At 40.8% G+C, this 16,166-nt stretch overlaps 2 protein-coding genes and 1 long non-coding RNA gene across 8 annotated transcripts in view; 1 reads left to right on the plus strand and 2 right to left on the minus strand.

Moving 5' to 3' along the window:
• Positions 1 to 7,824, minus strand: babam1 (BRISC and BRCA1 A complex member 1). Of its 3 annotated transcripts, none has more exons than XM_068318913.1 (9): positions 7,722 to 7,824; positions 3,977 to 4,416; positions 3,827 to 3,885; positions 3,619 to 3,739; positions 3,461 to 3,539; positions 3,318 to 3,342; positions 3,104 to 3,233; positions 2,898 to 2,984; positions 1 to 1,657 (listed from the first exon to the last, which is right to left on the minus strand). In XM_068318913.1, the coding sequence occupies exons 2-9, from the start codon at positions 4,400 to 4,402 to the stop codon at positions 1,457 to 1,459; spliced, it is 1,128 nt and encodes a 375-aa protein (XP_068175014.1). In that variant the 5' UTR covers positions 4,403 to 4,416; positions 7,722 to 7,824; the 3' UTR covers positions 1 to 1,456. The 3 variants fall into 3 exon arrangements, with proteins under 3 accessions (XP_068175014.1, XP_068175013.1, XP_068175012.1); XM_068318912.1 differs by lacking the exon at positions 7,722 to 7,824 and adding an exon at positions 5,608 to 5,638; XM_068318911.1 differs by lacking the exon at positions 7,722 to 7,824 and adding an exon at positions 5,498 to 5,614 and having other exon boundaries at positions 633 to 1,657.
• On the plus strand, positions 6,211 to 15,844 carry ushbp1 (Usher syndrome 1C binding protein 1). 4 transcript variants are annotated; one of them, XM_068318899.1, is made up of 14 exons: positions 6,211 to 6,436; positions 7,740 to 7,963; positions 8,178 to 8,308; positions 8,515 to 8,681; positions 8,913 to 9,101; positions 9,267 to 9,511; positions 9,966 to 10,106; positions 10,300 to 10,388; positions 10,519 to 10,624; positions 10,758 to 11,004; positions 12,260 to 12,418; positions 13,124 to 13,215; positions 14,493 to 14,615; positions 14,772 to 15,844. In XM_068318899.1, exons 1-14 carry the CDS (start codon positions 6,431 to 6,433, stop codon positions 14,935 to 14,937), a joined length of 2,085 nt encoding a protein of 694 aa, XP_068175000.1. In that variant the 5' UTR covers positions 6,211 to 6,430; the 3' UTR covers positions 14,938 to 15,844. The 4 variants fall into 4 exon arrangements, 3 of the variants coding, with proteins under 3 accessions (XP_068175000.1, XP_068175002.1, XP_068175003.1); XM_068318901.1 differs by having other exon boundaries at positions 8,518 to 8,681; XM_068318902.1 differs by lacking the exon at positions 14,772 to 15,844 and having other exon boundaries at positions 14,024 to 14,588.
• Positions 10,711 to 16,166, minus strand: part of LOC137598591 (uncharacterized) — a 15,187-nt gene continuing 9,731 nt past the window's right edge. Inside the window, exons 2-3 of the long non-coding RNA XR_011036704.1 lie at positions 10,903 to 11,014; positions 10,711 to 10,821 (exon numbers count right to left, since the gene is read on the minus strand). This is a non-coding gene — a long non-coding RNA (uncharacterized lncRNA). The remainder of the gene's footprint in view (positions 10,822 to 10,902; positions 11,015 to 16,166) is intronic.

Raw genomic sequence — 16,166 nt, forward strand, 5'->3', positions numbered from 1 at the left:
CCCCCGACGACGGATAAACAATGTAAACCATTTAAGGAGTAAAAGGAGAATTTACAAAACAAAAAAAAAATCCACCATATCCTGTTCCAGGAGACTACGGAAAGGAGTCATGGCAATGGAGGAGTGAAAAACTGAAAACAATAGGGAACTGTCATTCTTCGGGGATGAGGATATAACAAATTCTCCCTGCAGTTCAGACACACTGGATCCCCACGTGCTGTTATCTGAGGCGATGACGTCGGCAGTAGCCGGACAAGTGTGTGTGTGTGAAAGGGGAGAGGTCCTCTGAGCCTGGGGTTTTCCTGCTCCCCATTGTCTCCCTGACAACCTGTCCTCACCGAGGAAAAAAATTATTTATGAAGGTATGGTAGAAAGACAGAAACAGCCAGGACAGACATCAGATCAGCTTCTAACAAACACAGGAAACCAAATGGGTGAAGATGGAGATTAGAAAAACCCTCTTTAGATTACCGACGAGACATCTTTAAGCTCAAAGGAAGGCTTATCTTTGCCATTTAAAGTATTACTCATGTCATATGTGATAGCTAATACTGTTTTTGGCAGTGACTGCAATTAATTTTTATCATGCAAAGCTGTAGACTCAGAATTTAGCATTTTACTTATTAATAGAAATGAAAAGTTTAGTTTGTAAAAGCTGATCAAAAAAGACAAAAATGATCAGATATAAGTCGTTAGAAAACGTGTTGTCTGATTAATGGACCATATGTTTTATACAGTAACTACATTGTTTCCTCTAGAGGGGATTTGCTGCCACCTCCAGGTGAAAACCAAGAAGGCACGTGAAAAATCTTCTACATGCTTTTTAATACAGAACACTTCGAAAACTTTATATGTTTTCAGGTATTTTTTTGGGTGCGGCTAGAATTTATCAGTGCTACAGAGACGCTCATAAAAAGAGAGGAAAAACATTATAGCGCTTTACTGTACATTGTCCGTAAAACAAAAAAGTGAAAAAAGAACAGGACAATGCATCTGAAACAAAAACTTTGCAACTAAAAGGAAAGGTAATGTTACAGAAAATCATATTACTACTTCGACAGTGGATTTCAAGACTTATGGATGTGAAAGAAAAAACACCAAATACTTGATGCTTCAAACATTAAGTTTTCCTTCTTTGTTATTCTATTTCTTCTTTCTTCCTCCTACTTTTCAGGGTCTGTGTCTGTCCAATGATCCTTACATCCACCAGTTTTACAATGAACAAATTTACATTTTATTGCCTTTCAGGTTTAGAATCAGCAACAGCTGACTCATTCTTTTATTTGTTAGAAAAATCATTAGGCTTAAATAATTGTGTGTCAGAAATTTGTCTTCTTTTCCCAAATATTCTCAGTAATATATTCCAGTAGTTAATGGAGGTGAACTTGCAATGCCCCTTTCTGATGATCTACAGTGTAAATGTCCCAGGAAGAGGGCTTTGTGAGTGTGCACCGTGTCAGACTGTTGCTTCAATGTCCTGGGGCTCTTCCCCCTCCAGAAGGCTGTAAGACGCGTGACTCTGGAAAGGTCGCTGTAAAGGGTGAGCCAGAAGTTTGGCCATGCAGTTGTGCAGTTCGATGGCGGGTCCACTCAGAGAGACTTCGAAGCGGTAGCACGTGCCCTTTGAGTCCAGGTTGCAGAAGGAGGTGTAGTTGTCCTGGAGACAGAAAACACACCACATTGTAGAACAGAAAATATCCAAGATGTTTTATTTATAAAGGCTTTCACAACATACTTCCGTTCTCCTCAAACTTTGGAAGATGGACAGCTAAATACATTCAAAGGTGCAGTGCCACCAGCAGGTCAGGGTGGGAATATTTATTTTTTGTTACGTATTTTCTCTCTTAGTTATTTTTTCTTACATTTCTTATGCATCAGATGATTGTTTTGCATTTATTGTTCATTACTTGTTAATGGCTGCAGCAGCATTATTTGTATTATTATATTTAGCATTATTATTATGCCAATCAATCATACTCAGACATGTTCCACCATTATGTCTCACTAAACCACGATCTGCTCCATAAATCAGAGCTGAGAGATCAAGCTGTATACTTGGAGAGAGCTTATATGCATTGGTTCTCAGTGTCGTAATACAAAAAGGACACAGATTTTACAATGCCACCAAATTGTAGCTCAGATCATGCAGATTCAAGGTCATTCTAATGAATCCCATGTATGTATGTGAGGTGAGAAGACTTATCTGGACTGCAAATAGATATGGACCAATCATTGTGGAAAATCAACTTTGTTGGTAATTGATAAACCATTGATAAACACATGATTCAAAATACGTGTTTATCAGTGGTTTATCAATGTCACTCCAATGTGTTTATCATTGGAGTGACATGCATCATTATTGTGGCATTAATAAACCTCTACCAAGCGCTAAATGATTGTGTTTTCACATAACCTTTATTTGCCTGTTTATTGTAGCTCCAGTGACTTAAGTATGACTAATCTATCCATCCATCCATCCATGGATCCATCCATCCATCCTTTTAACACTGGCCTCCGAACTACTCAAGATCTGAAAATCTTCAGCCAGAACAGCCATGTCAGTTCACTGCATACATAACCCCTGCATGTCATTAGCATAACACCATTACACACTAATGAGCCTCAGCCTTAATGATAACAACCGAGACTCTGGTATCTCATGAGTATCGTCATCTACAGTCTAAATGAGCCTCTGCAGCAGTCTGTCAGAGCTGCAGGCTTGAAGCCGCTCCACTACTAATCTGTTCATCTGCAGTAATTATTACACGTCTATATTCCTTTGGAAAAGGGGGAATATAAGAACTACTGCAAGGTGGCCACTGTTCCACTGAAATACCATAATGAACACAGCCAACGACACATGTGCTGCTAAAAAAACGGAAAACTCCTTCACTCACCCTCCAGCTGGTCTCGTCCCCCTGCTCATCTGCCCCGTTGTGCAGGTAGACCACATCAAAAAAGAAATATGGAGACTGCAGCATCTTCTGTGGCACGACACAAGTACAGGCAGTGCATTGTTTAAAGCGGTCAAGAACATCCTGAGATAGCGTTTTCATACTTCAAGGCCTGGACGGAGGAATATGTCACTACTTCACATGCTTACACTAAAAGCCTCTGACGGGCTGAATTGAAGCTGTCCAGCATGACGGCTGTAGATGAGCACAGTCCGCACCACATATGGAGGAGGGATGGTCTGGACATTCTCCATCAACGGCAGCTCAATCTTCTGACGACTACGAAGACACCAGAGGAAGCGATGACAGTCAGTGAGGTCTCCTGTGAAACCTTTCAAAGCTTAACAGTTAGGTCCTACTTACATTACATTAAGAAGGTCTTCCAGGTCTTTGGTGTCAAGTTAAGGCTAATATTGAACAAGTACAACTGACTTATGTCTGATATATAAATTCAGAGTGGGGCTTTTATTTTAATTGTTATAGAGTTATAGTTAAGGTCAGGATACTGAAAGACTCGCACACGTTGGTCTCAAGATCGTATAAACAGCTGCACAGTTCTCTGGGGTCAGAAGTGAAGCCTGACAACTGAGGACAAAATTATAGAACATTTGAGTCATACAAAACACAGATTCTGTGGATGACTTTAAATCGTTCCTGTACTTACCCACAGAGCATCATCATTAACTACTACCAAAGCAAACTCGTGGCGCTTGTCAATCTTGTGCTTAGTTCTGACAAACATCTCAATCATCTTCTGGCATATATTCAAGGCATTTGTTTTGGACCTGAATGGACAGACAGGCAAACGAGGCAATGGTGACAAAAGAAAACAGTAGCCCCGGGTGTTAAACAATTTCATTAGTATAGCTTACCCATTAAAAGATTCCAACTTTGGCAAAGACATCTCTTCAGAAAGGTCTAAGCAGATTATCTATCACGAAGAAAACACCAAATGGTAAAAGACTCGTAGTAAAATGTTCACGTGTACAGTAACACACATTGTATCCGTCATGTGGACGTACCACTTTCTCAGGACAGTTAACACGGGGAACTCTGAGCTGGTACTCTGCTGGTGGAGGCACGGGGGTTGTCAGTGACAACTGCTGCTGAGTGGGCTTCGGCCGCTCTTTGGCAGCGACAGCAGCAGTGGACATGAGTACTGTGGCACCGGCAGCAGTTACTACTGCAGCAGGGGCAACCGCCTGAGCTGCAGCTGCTGAGATGGATGTAGTAGTGGAACTCGAAGGACTGTCGCTAGTTGACGCTTCGCCCTCGCCCTCAACACGACTGCCGACAGCGGGCTGAGAGATGTTGGCGTTACCGTTTCCACCGAGGCTGCCAGTGCTGCTACGACGGTCCTCAGCTCCCTCGGGGTTGGACCGTGTCCGAGGTCGCAGCTCCACCAGACGCTCCTCTCCGTCTGCTGGGCCTGGCTCCGGTGTCTCCATGGATACACAGGTTGCTAGAGACACAACGATTTAGCAATAAAACATTGATTCATTCATCTTCTTATTCACTTCTTCCATGCTAGGGCCTATCCCAGGGGACACTCCGGGCATAACGCCGGTGCACACGGAGCCGCACAAGAGACAAACAATCATGCATGCACATGCACACAGCTACTGACAATTTGGAATGATCAATACATCTACGTTGTATGAACCTCGAACATTCTAGCTGTGAGGCGACAGCGCTGCCCATTGCATCCCTGTGATGCCAAGCAATAAAACAATTAAACAAATTTCAAATCAAGACTTCCAGCATGGCATTTTCACATTATCCATATGAGTACATGCGATATACTGGTTTATCTCTGACCCTGTCAAGGATAAGAGCAACATGAACGGATGGGTGACTTAATACTGTACTTAGAAAATCCATAACAATTTAGGACATATGATTGCGGGTATTTTTTAATATCCACCCTGACATCAAGATAGATAATTCTATATTTTTGTGATTTTAAAAAAATTATAGCATTATAGCATTTTGTGGTAAAACATCAGCTCGTAATACAAATATTCAATCACAATATGCATCGTCTTTGTGGCCTCCCAGTTGCTCTGACATTATAATTACAAACTTAATGAATACATCAAAGTCAAAACATGGACTCCTTGATTCGCAGAATGTGACTATCGGAGGAGGACAACAATGTATTGATAAATAAACAAAACAAAAACACTCACACTCAGTTTTTCCTCCCCACCTTCTACACTAGCGTTGTATCAAGTTCATGATCGTACCAAAAAGAAGAAATTAACACTAATGATTTGATTCAGTTCGTATGAAGTAACAAAATCAAGATTTTTAGTTATGTTTGACATTTTTGACTCAACGACAAGAATAATTTAGTTAAAAACTGATGAATCAACGCGCCCAGAGAGCCGGACAGTGAATCTCCTCAGCTAGCACGGACTGATGTTTGACAGCGCAGCAACGAGATGGTGTTAGCTTCAGTTAGCTTTAAGATAAATGACAGCAAGGCAGTCTAGTCTGTTTGCATGCATGGCTTTAAGTTGAATTGTTTCAAGAAAACTTACGTGATAACAAACCAAAAATTCCTGGGGTTAAGATAAAGTTAAACTCATTGGAAATGGCTAAATATTTCAATGACTAGCTATCATTTGCTTTGTTTTGGCGACTTCCTTACCGGAAATGGTCAAATCCGGAATCGCGGTCGTGGAGAATGCTGGGTAATGAAGTTTAACAAGACGGTTGCGTTTTCGCCGCCTGCTGTCTATTAGAAGTTGCAATTTGTAATAAATCCACTTAATTCAAACAAAACGTCAAGCAAATATTCTCGTGCCAGCAGAAAAATGCCAAACTGAACTTCATACATGAACACACAAACAATTACAATAAAAATAGTCTTTAAATAGTGTGCAGTCACGCCTCATTATACGAGTCAAACTCATATCCTTGTAAAAATGTATTTTGTAGCCTTGTCTGTCATCATGATAGCTGCCTCTTATGGAATCGTATTTTTCAGTCCTCTGGTCAAATTATATGGAAATTCATGAAGTTGAATTTGTCTAAACTTGTGGACAACCAAAAAAACAAATTGAAATGGATGAAAACAAACCCCATTGTTTGGGCTTAAAAGGATTAACCATGAAGATATTTATTGGAGCCAGTGTCATTGTCTAGCCTGGTGGTTTTTTCACTCATTACATAATAACACATTACAGCTAAAGCACAGACTACTATAAAAACACATGCAGGCTAACCGTGGCCATAACAGGAAAGCTCACAAAGTGACAGGGAATGGGTGGGATTACTTTCTAAGTGTTTTCCACTTACTTCATTCATCACACTGAACACTGTTTGGCAGACAGGAGGAGAGCAGCCTGCAGTGGCACGATTGGAAAATGTTAACAACGTGAAATAACAGGACTGAAGAAACCATTCTCTCATTTTGTAAAACATTTAAGGAGTGAGCAGGAACCAAATCACTGCTACAGTCATCAGGACCTATGGAGGTACGTTTGTTTGTCCTGAAAATATTAATGGCTTAAGTAGCTGTCATTTTGACTGATGTATATGTTTTCTATGGTGTATTATGTATAAACCTAACTCAAGAGGTCTTGTTTGTACCTTCAAATTCTCCAGTGAAATTGAGACTTTCTTACAAAATATAAACGTGATTGTTTGTTTTGTGATCAACCAAAGTTATTATCATGGTTTTTCATTGCTTAGATAGCTATTCAATGATTCTTAACTGAAATAGGTGGGCATAACAGATATATTACTGACTGCAGGAATTTAAAATATGTCAACACTCATCGCTTGTATGAGACCTGTTAGAATGTCTCGGATCAAAACACAGTCATTGTATAATACCAAAGGTAAACTCTTGGTATTGTCTGGTAAACGTTTCGTTTTGATTTCATATTTCAGATATATAGTTGACATTATCTGTTCACAACAATACATGGTTTGGAATGCAAATATTTGCCAGGCAGGAAGTTGGATTTCAGGATGTTTTAGTTCCCTCCTTTTCCGCTGCTTAAAACAATAGAAACAATGGACAGTTCAAGAGTGTAGTAGATTTTTAATTAGATGCATAATTTCAGTTTTATTTTGCAAGATTTATTTATTAACCACTCATTACCAAACGCTGATTCTTCACAGATAGAAAAACATACGTGTTACACATATACAGTGCCTTGCGAAAGTATTAACCCCCCAAAAACTCGTTGACATTTTGCCACATTTCAGGCTTCAAACTTAAAGATAACAAACTGAGAATATTTTTCAAGATTCAACAACATGTGAGACACAATCGTGAAGTGGAACCAAATTTATTCAACATTTTATATTGTGTTAACAAATAAAAACGGAAAAGTAGGACGTGCAAATGTGAGACCAAATGACACACAGGTGAACTCTGTTTGTCATTGTTGTCATTTAGGTCAATATCGGATCATTCAGAAGTCATCAGAGAACTTCTGGAGTCGTTTAGCTGAGCTGAGAGAACAGGGGGCCAATATTTTTGCACATCCTACTTTTCAGTTTTTTATTTGCAAACACAATATAAAATGTTGAATACATTTGCTTCCACTTCACGATTGTGTCTCACATGTTGTTGATTCATGAAAAATATTTTCAGTTTGTTATCTTTAAGTTTGAAGCCTGAAATGTGGCAAAATTTCAAAAAGTTCTTGTGGGGGGGCAATACAAGGCACTGTACTGTATGTGTAGAACCAAATCAAAACAAGAAGAAAGCTTAAATAAGGGGTAAAATAAATCTCCTATTATATTCACCAAATGATGTTCCTGTAGGATTTCAGCCTGGTCAGATGTGACAGCCTGGATGCTGGGTCAGGGCGTGACAGGGAGGTGATGACACAGATCGACCAAATGACCTTCGACCCCAGGGGCTCTGACCCCATAACAAACCTCGAGCCCTCACCAGCAGAACTGGCTCAGTGCGAAGCTGAGATGGGCACACTCCTCAGCATCATCGCTGAGCTGAATAAGAAGATGGGGTCATTAAAGGCACCGAGGTGACCTCACAGACGAGAATATTAGATTGATTTATCAGAATGAATTGATTTGGTTTAATTAAAAAAAAAATTGCTTAAACCATGTCCATTTGTGCATATTTTACCATCAATAAATTGTGTATTGATTTGCTTTGAGCTTGTCTGACACTAATATATTATTATTGATATTACCATGCAAAAAAAAAAAAAAGCTAATATTGCTGGTATTGTGCAGTGAACCAGGGGATATGAGGCCATCTGGATCATCCAGACCGCTGGTTCCAGACCTGCTGTCCCACAGACTGGACAGAAATGAGAGGAGCCCTGACTCTGCTGCCCCATCTAAACCTACTCTGACCGGCCGAGGTTGAGTGTAACTTTGTCTTTTTCTTTAGATGTCATCAATAAATGCACCAGTAAACAGCACAACATTTTCTAAAAATCACATATATTCACTTGGTAAAAAAGCAGACATGTTATCTTTAGGAGAAACAGGATGTAATTTTTTTATAAAAATGTATTTCTAGTCATAGTCAACTGATATTTGAACTGTACCCATGCTACTCTTCCAGTAGGGGGCGGTGGTGTCGTCTGGACAAAACTCCAGGAAGTCTTATCATCAGTGGAAGACTCCATCAGCTGTAAAAGGTCCTGGGCAGCCCCGATCACCGCCTCTGACCAGGTCAAGCACCAAGAGCATCTGAGAGCAGCCCAGGAGAGCTGGGTGAAAGCCGCTCAGGTATCAAGACTGCAACAAATCCCCATAATTCTTTGGCAATTTCTATTGAAAACAGATTCATATTTCCTGCATCGTTTCAGAAAATGAATTTCATGATTGCAATTGTAAGTTTTAGCCCATAGAAGTACTTTCAATGTGAAAAGTTTCTTTATAGAGTGAAGCATTTTTTTGTACTTATTCCAAATGTTAAACCTGAAACCGCACTTAATGAATTTGGATTTCTGGTTGTAGATTTTAGAAGACATGGAAAGAGAGTTTGGGATTTCATGCCCATCAAGTCTGTCAAAGGATCAAAATCAGGAGGACCTCCTGGATCCGGACACACATGATTCTGCTCTCAGGAGCATCTTGCAGAGTCATCAGGAGGAGATGGAAAGATCACAAAGGACCATCAGCCAGATGGAGGAGGAAAAGAAGAAGGTGAGAGATACTCTTCTGTCATTGTTTGCTGCACAGTACGACATATAAAAATGGCAAAAACATAAATTAATTTAAAAAATGTTTGCAAATGAAGTATCTACAAGAGATTGCGTTCAGTTCACAATATAAAATAGAAGACTAAACATTTAACCACTTCCCTCCCAGCTGGTTGGTGTCCATAAGCTCTGGAGAGCAGGTGCTTGTTCTTCCCATCAGACCAATTCTGGGGCTCTCAGCCCGGACTGGGCCTCTCCTCCCTTCCCAGGTTCTCCTTTACCCTACAGAAGAGCAGCCAGAGCAGTAATACCTCTGTCTGTAGGCGAGGAGGGCTCCCCTCTGGGTTCTGCTAGTTCCTGCAGTCCTTGTCCCAGTCCCATCAGCCTGGAGTCTGAGACGGAGAGACTCAACAGGTGATATCACATATAATACATTTACTGAATAGCAATGCTTTGGTTTTGTAGCTTTCGGAGGTTCTGAAACATTATAAACAAGGAAATGATTTTAAATTCTTCAACCTTTTTTGTGAAGAGAAAATTTTCATGTACAACCGTTTATTATTTATTATTCATTAACAAAGCCACTCAGACTATATATAATGAAAACAGGACTGTGAATTATGCAGACAATCTTGTTTTTTTGCTAACGTCTTCAGATTGAGTGTATTTAATACAAAACAATAAATTGAGTTTTTAAATTCTATTTCAACCTTTTTGAGTTGTTGTTTTTTTAAATATTCTTTATTTAAATTTACACTAAAAACATTTTCCGCAAGAAGAAGTGCTTCTTCATATGCTTAAACATTTGTTTGATTAAAATCAAATGATTAAAAGTTTGCCTTTCCCTCCTTTTTCCTCATGATCTCAGGTACATTGAGCGGCTGAGGGCCAAAAACGAGCGTCTGACCGCAGCTCTGGAGCGACGAAAGGGAGAGTCCAGACAAATCCTTCTCACTCTAAACAGACTTCAGTCTGACTGTTCGGCCCTGCAGATGGCTCTCAGAAACTGGTACACACATGAACTGCACAAACAAGCACAAAGGCCTGTCTGCACTCTGCAAACATATCCCTGATCTTTGTTTGCAAAGTGATTTGACGCGTCAGAAAATAATGGATATATCCAGGTTATTAAAACGACAGCATTAATGTAGTTTCTCCTATGTGATGAGGTTGTGTGTTGTCTTTGTGGTTGTGATTGACAGTGAGGAGTGTGAAGGGGCCTACTGTGAACTGCTGACGCTATATGATGCCTCCAAGCAGCAAAACATCCATCTGCAGATGGACTCAGCAGGTGTTTGTATGCCGTGTTTTCATGCTGGTTACAACTCAGCCGTCTAATTCAATTACATACACAAAAGGAAGGCTTGTCATTCAAAGTCACACAACTACACAGGTGGGCTCACAGTGTTTTCTCCCATCAGAGGTGGTCAGTGACACAGACCAGATGGGAACAGAGGAACTGTCCACCTCATTCTCAACAGCGGGGGTCACAGAGGAGAAGCAAACACACACTCCCCCAGGCCAGAGGTGACATTTTAAAGTGCAGAAAAGAGAAATTTCAGAAAAATGAAATTATGTCAGTGATGACCAGAGCTGCAAATGTATAAGATAAAAGTTTAAAATATCAATCAGAGATGATTCATTGAAGTGTGAATATCAGTTCACCACACAGGATGCCCGAGCTGGTGGATCGAGAGGCTTTTCTCCGTCAGAAAATTCAGTGCCTAAAGAGGGACAGGGCAGATATCAGCCTACCGAAGATGAGTCTGGGATTTGAAGGAAAAATCAGCCCCAAAACTGCTCACCTGCCGGAATTACGAGGAGGACATGGGGCTAAAGATAACACGAAGCCTCCTGATGTCAAGAGAGAGAAAGCATCACTCTTCCATGAACTCATCTCTGTCAGGGTAGGGGTCTCTGAAGTTGTGATGAAAACAATGCAGAAGGCTTTATTTTACTGAATAAGAGCTTGTTTAGCTTTTAATAAATAAGCACAGTATTTAATTTATGAAACCTGAAAAGGTAAAGGATTTTGGGGGGGTTAGTTTTATGAGCATAAGAACACGCAAATCATTACAGAAGCCCAAAACTTCAAATCCTAAAAGCAAAAAAAGAATTGTCATGAAAATGCTACCATTGAACCAGCCAGTCATCTGGATTGAATCCATTCCCTGTGGAACCACTGTGTCCTTCCAGCGAGTATTACCGCCTATGCTTTACAGGGTTACGAGGGCTGGAGCGCACCCCAGTTGACACTGGACGAGAGGCAGGGTACACTCTGCACAGTTCACTCTTTCTTTGCAGACACATAGGCTCCCACAATGTAGAGTCATCAATTCACCAATGTTTTGGGACTGTGGCAGGAATCCAGACCAACTGGAGGAACACACAGGCCCAGAGCCTTCCTGCTGTTAGGTGACAGTGCTAACCGCCACACCGCCATGCTGCCAAAGCAACCACAGCTCAGATTTGCTTGACAAAGAACCCGTCGAGTAATGAGATTTAGAGGCTCTGGCGAGCACAAACTTTAACATGTAGACAGAGCCAGCAAGCTGTTTCATTGTTTCCAGCCTTTGTTAAGCAGAGGGTTGCGTCAGGAAGGGCATCCGGCGTAAAACTTTTGCCAAATCAAAGATGCGAACCAAACCTATGACTTCCATACCGGATCAGTCGAGACCCGGGTTAACAATGACCGCCATCGGCGCTGTTGACCTACAGGTTACCGGTGGAAATTGGATTACTGTTGGTCGAAGAAGGAGAGGAGGAAAGTGTGTTCGCACGAAGAAAGAGAACAGGAGCGCCAAGAGTATAGGACTATGGAAGTAATGAGGGAGGACATAAAGGTAGTTGGTGTGAGAGAAGAGGATGCAAAGGACGGGGCTAGATGGAGGCGATTGATTCGCTGTGGCGACCCCTGAAGGGAAAAGCCAAAAGGAAAAGAAGAAGAAGTTAAGCAATGATAGGCTAGTAGAGTTACCCAAGTTGTAAAACATTTACAAAATTCTACAAATTCTCTTTGTTATGTTTCACAAGTGTGCCAAAAGTTTCAGTAAAAACTGCTGGTTGATTAAAAAAAAGTTACCAGTCTTTTAGCACAGGTTTACTGTATTTGCATTGGACTCATTCTATACTATGATTTATGACACGACCCCTTTTGTTCAGGAGGAGTTGGCCGATCTGCGAGGCCTCATCTGCCTGAAAGAGAAAAAGCTGAGAGGTCTGGAGTGGAGCGTAATGGCCCAAAGCGCTCAGGATGGGGCTGGAGCATTTGGTCCAGAAAGTCTCAGAGAGGAACTGGAGGACTGTAAGAGTGAACAACAGGTAGATTTCTCAGCACCAACAGAGAATACTCCAAAGTCAAGGTGAAATGAACAAGAGGGAGCAGGTCGTTGGTCTACTGTGACAGACCCGATTCAAACCTGGGTGTCCCACATGGGAAATCACACATCTACCAAAGCAGAATCCCTCCAGGCATGTGGTATTTTTGGTCTTCAAGGTCTTCTGCTGGCCTGTCCTATCGCAGCAGCACAGTTTCATAATGTACCACACACTGTCATTGTCAAGTGAGAAAGAACACTTGACAGAACTTTAGCTGAAAGAGTACTTTTTGGGGCATAAGGTGTTAAAATGTTCTTCTACACATGACTTTTTCTTCTACAATATTCCATAGAAATGGTTCAAATGGACTTTAATAAGAGGCACAAGGTCAGGCCAAGCATCACTTGGTTTTGCTCAGTAACTGATAATAGAAAAAACATTCTTCTTTAAAAATATTTTTCTCTATGGTTATATTTATTCGACTCAAGTCCATATTATCAGTCCATCAGTCTTAATGAAACAGTTTTGGAGGTTAAATCATTGTTTGGTTGAAATTGATTTGGAATTAGATTGCATCACTTTGAATGTCGCAAGCTGAAAGGTGTGGAACCTCTGGTTTAGAAAACTTTCTGTGCTCAGTCACATAGAAGTAATTGGAAAGGTGTATTTGAGCTAAAGAGATCATACTAACTGAATGTTATGTTTCAGAGGCTCTGTGAAACTGTAGCTAACCTTGGAAGTGATGGGGACGTGGCTCGAACCAGAGCCATTCTGAAAGAGCTGCAGGTCGTCCTGCAGAGGTGAGTCATTTGTCGAGTTTATTGTCTAAATCACAGCACAAACACTGTGTTCGTGTCCTCTGAAGGTAAATTACTGTCAATAGCAGCATCAATTAAAAAAACTACAGCAAAGCACAGTGATAATAGTAACAGATAAGTCCAGGGCAGAACACTGGCCCAGAGGGTAGCCTCGTTGCTTCACAACAAGAAGGTTGTAGGTTTCATTCCTTTCTGTGTGGATTTTGTATGTTCTCCCCGTGGGTTATCTCCAGGTTCTCAGGCTTCATCTCACCTCCAAAAACATGCAACTTAGTTGAATTAGTTACACCAAATTGTCTGTAGTTGTGAGTGTGTGGAGTTGTTTTTCTATATTTTGGCCCCACGGTGAGTTGGCATCTCATCCGGGGTGTACCCTGCCTCTCGCCAGTAGTCCGCTGAGGTAGGCTCCAACAGACACGTGACCTGCAAGGCATATAATCAGATTTTGTTCTTCTCATCTATAAGAACATACATTGATGGATAAACTCAGTCTGGAATGGTCATCTTCATTCATTCATTCATTCATTCATTCATTCATTCATTTTCATTCTTCATTCATCTTTCTCCGTCACGGGTCGCGGGTTGCTGGAGCCTATCCCAGCTGACTGGGGGTGTGACCATGTGACACTCTGGGCGCGACGCCAGTGCCCTACAGAGCCTGAACTAGTCACTGTGGGAGTTATTTGGACATGCTATGCTATGCTATGCTATGATACGCTACACTAAACAGTGCATAGAAAATGAATGATTCTGCTACCTATTGACTGGTTTTACTGTATCTGTTGCTTAGGAACAACTACCAGTAGAAAATGAACACTTGTGGATCCTTTGTCCAATCTGACCTTGTGTACAACACACCCTCACATAAAGCAAGGGTGTTCAGACATCAGCTCTAAGGTCATCAAGTTTATGGTGTTACTAATGTAGTGTAGATTTTGGAGTGCCTTAAAAACAAGGAGCACGCTGCCATGATTCTGTCGGTTCTGTTTCATCTGCACTTCAGTATGAGGCTTAGAGACTTATATTTATTTTACTTGAGTCTTTTCTTTCAATGCCATTTCATACTTGTGGAAAAAACTTTTTCCTTGACTCATAATTAGATTTGCATAAAAAATGTCATGCAGGACTTTCAGTTGTAACAGTGTTTTAACAGTTTAACAACTATTATTCTTTCAAGAAAAAGATTGATAATTGATTATTTAGTCCATAACTCTCACCATTGAGATTTTCCGATCATCTGATCTTACTTTTCTTTCAAGGGAACAAGCCCTGAAGAAGAGACTGGCTTTACCTCCGGACTGTTCGGACACAGCTCTGTCAGAAACAAGCCCCCAAAGGAGGGACAATGGAGAGCAGATTTCTAGGCTCACTCAAGCTCACAGGTAATTTTCCAGAGAAAAGAACTCAACTACATGTTTTTGTCTTCATTAACTGTCACCTTTATGCCTCTGTAACCCAATCCAAGACGGAGTATTCATCAGTGTCCTTGCTATTGAGGGGGTGGTAAACTGAAACCTTGTGGGTTCCTTCCATTCCAGTAAAGCCTTGAGTTCCTACCGGCAGATTCGCAGGAAGTACAGGGAACAGGTGTGGAGGCTGGAGCAGAGAATGGCAGCCATGACGGAGAGTCACCCCCACCAGAGTGGACCACCCAAAGCTTCAGGAGAGGCCTCAGAGTGTCGGAGGGAAGAGACTGTTCTTTGATCGTGTGTTCGATCAGACAGCTAAATCAGCCACGGAGCAGCCTCATTACTGCAGAACTGTAATTTAGTCATATTTTTTCGGATTGAATGGATTGAAGTATTGATATGTGTGGTGCCTTGAGGAGCTACCTATGTTTTTGGTGAGCCACAAATGTTATGATGTCCTATCCAGATCTACTGTGTAATCAGTGCTCTGTTAGCAAATGTTAGCACACTAAAATAATAAATTAAAATTGTGAAAATTGTAAATATTACACATGAACATACCAACATGCTTATATTAGCTTTTGTATTAGCCGTAATCAAAGCTACAGAATCCTAACTTTGTTACCTGACATGTATTTCTACTCGATTTTTTGTCATTGTATATAGATGTATATTCATTTTCACTTATTTTTCATTTTCTCAGTGATCTTCTGTTGCTTTTGAGATGTGAGCATCAATAATGCAGGGCAGCAAAACATGATCAGATCTGCTGTTTCAACCCTTGTAAAAATCAGCAATAACCTGACCGAGCTATTACCTTTTATTTTGTCTGACAGGAGTCACGCATCATGAGACACATGTCGCATTTTAGTGAAACAGCTGACCTACAGTCATGAATATCTGGCTCAAGGCTCATTCAAGAGCTCGGGGGGGCTGACCTCGAGAGTGCACATGTCATTTTTCCCAGACAAGCAAACTCTGTGAATCTGAGAAGGGGGATGGGGGCCTGGACAATGGTCCACATGATGCAAACCCATTTGTCTTTTCAGTACTTTTATTCTCCTTTTCACGCTCTTTATGACTTTCTTTCTTTCTTTTTCCCTTTAATAAACATGCTCAAAAGATGCTTGTATATCAGTGGAACCACAGTATATTATTTATGTATTACATTTATAATCAATAAATTAAACTAATGTTGTAAACTGTTTCTGTGGACTCCAGCGAGAATAATTAGCTCTTGGTTTGCGGTGATTCATTCCGTCGTATTCCTTATCAAAACCTACGTTACCCATGATGCAACTTCACAATCAATCATCTAATCAAATTCAGATGTCATGTTCTCAGACTTGCACATTGCTTCTCTTTTCAAACTTGTATTCTCAACTGACTCAAATGACATCACATGAGGCAACATCACATTTCACACAAAGGTTTCTATGGATACGCAGCTGTGCTCCCAAAATCCCGAAAACAGAGCCTGATGCAAATAAGATGAATCAATAAATAATCATAATTTGCAGCTGA

The sequence above is a fragment of the Antennarius striatus genome, chromosome 7, assembly GCF_040054535.1.
Source record: "Antennarius striatus isolate MH-2024 chromosome 7, ASM4005453v1, whole genome shotgun sequence".
Lineage (NCBI taxonomy): Eukaryota > Metazoa > Chordata > Actinopteri > Lophiiformes > Antennariidae > Antennarius > Antennarius striatus.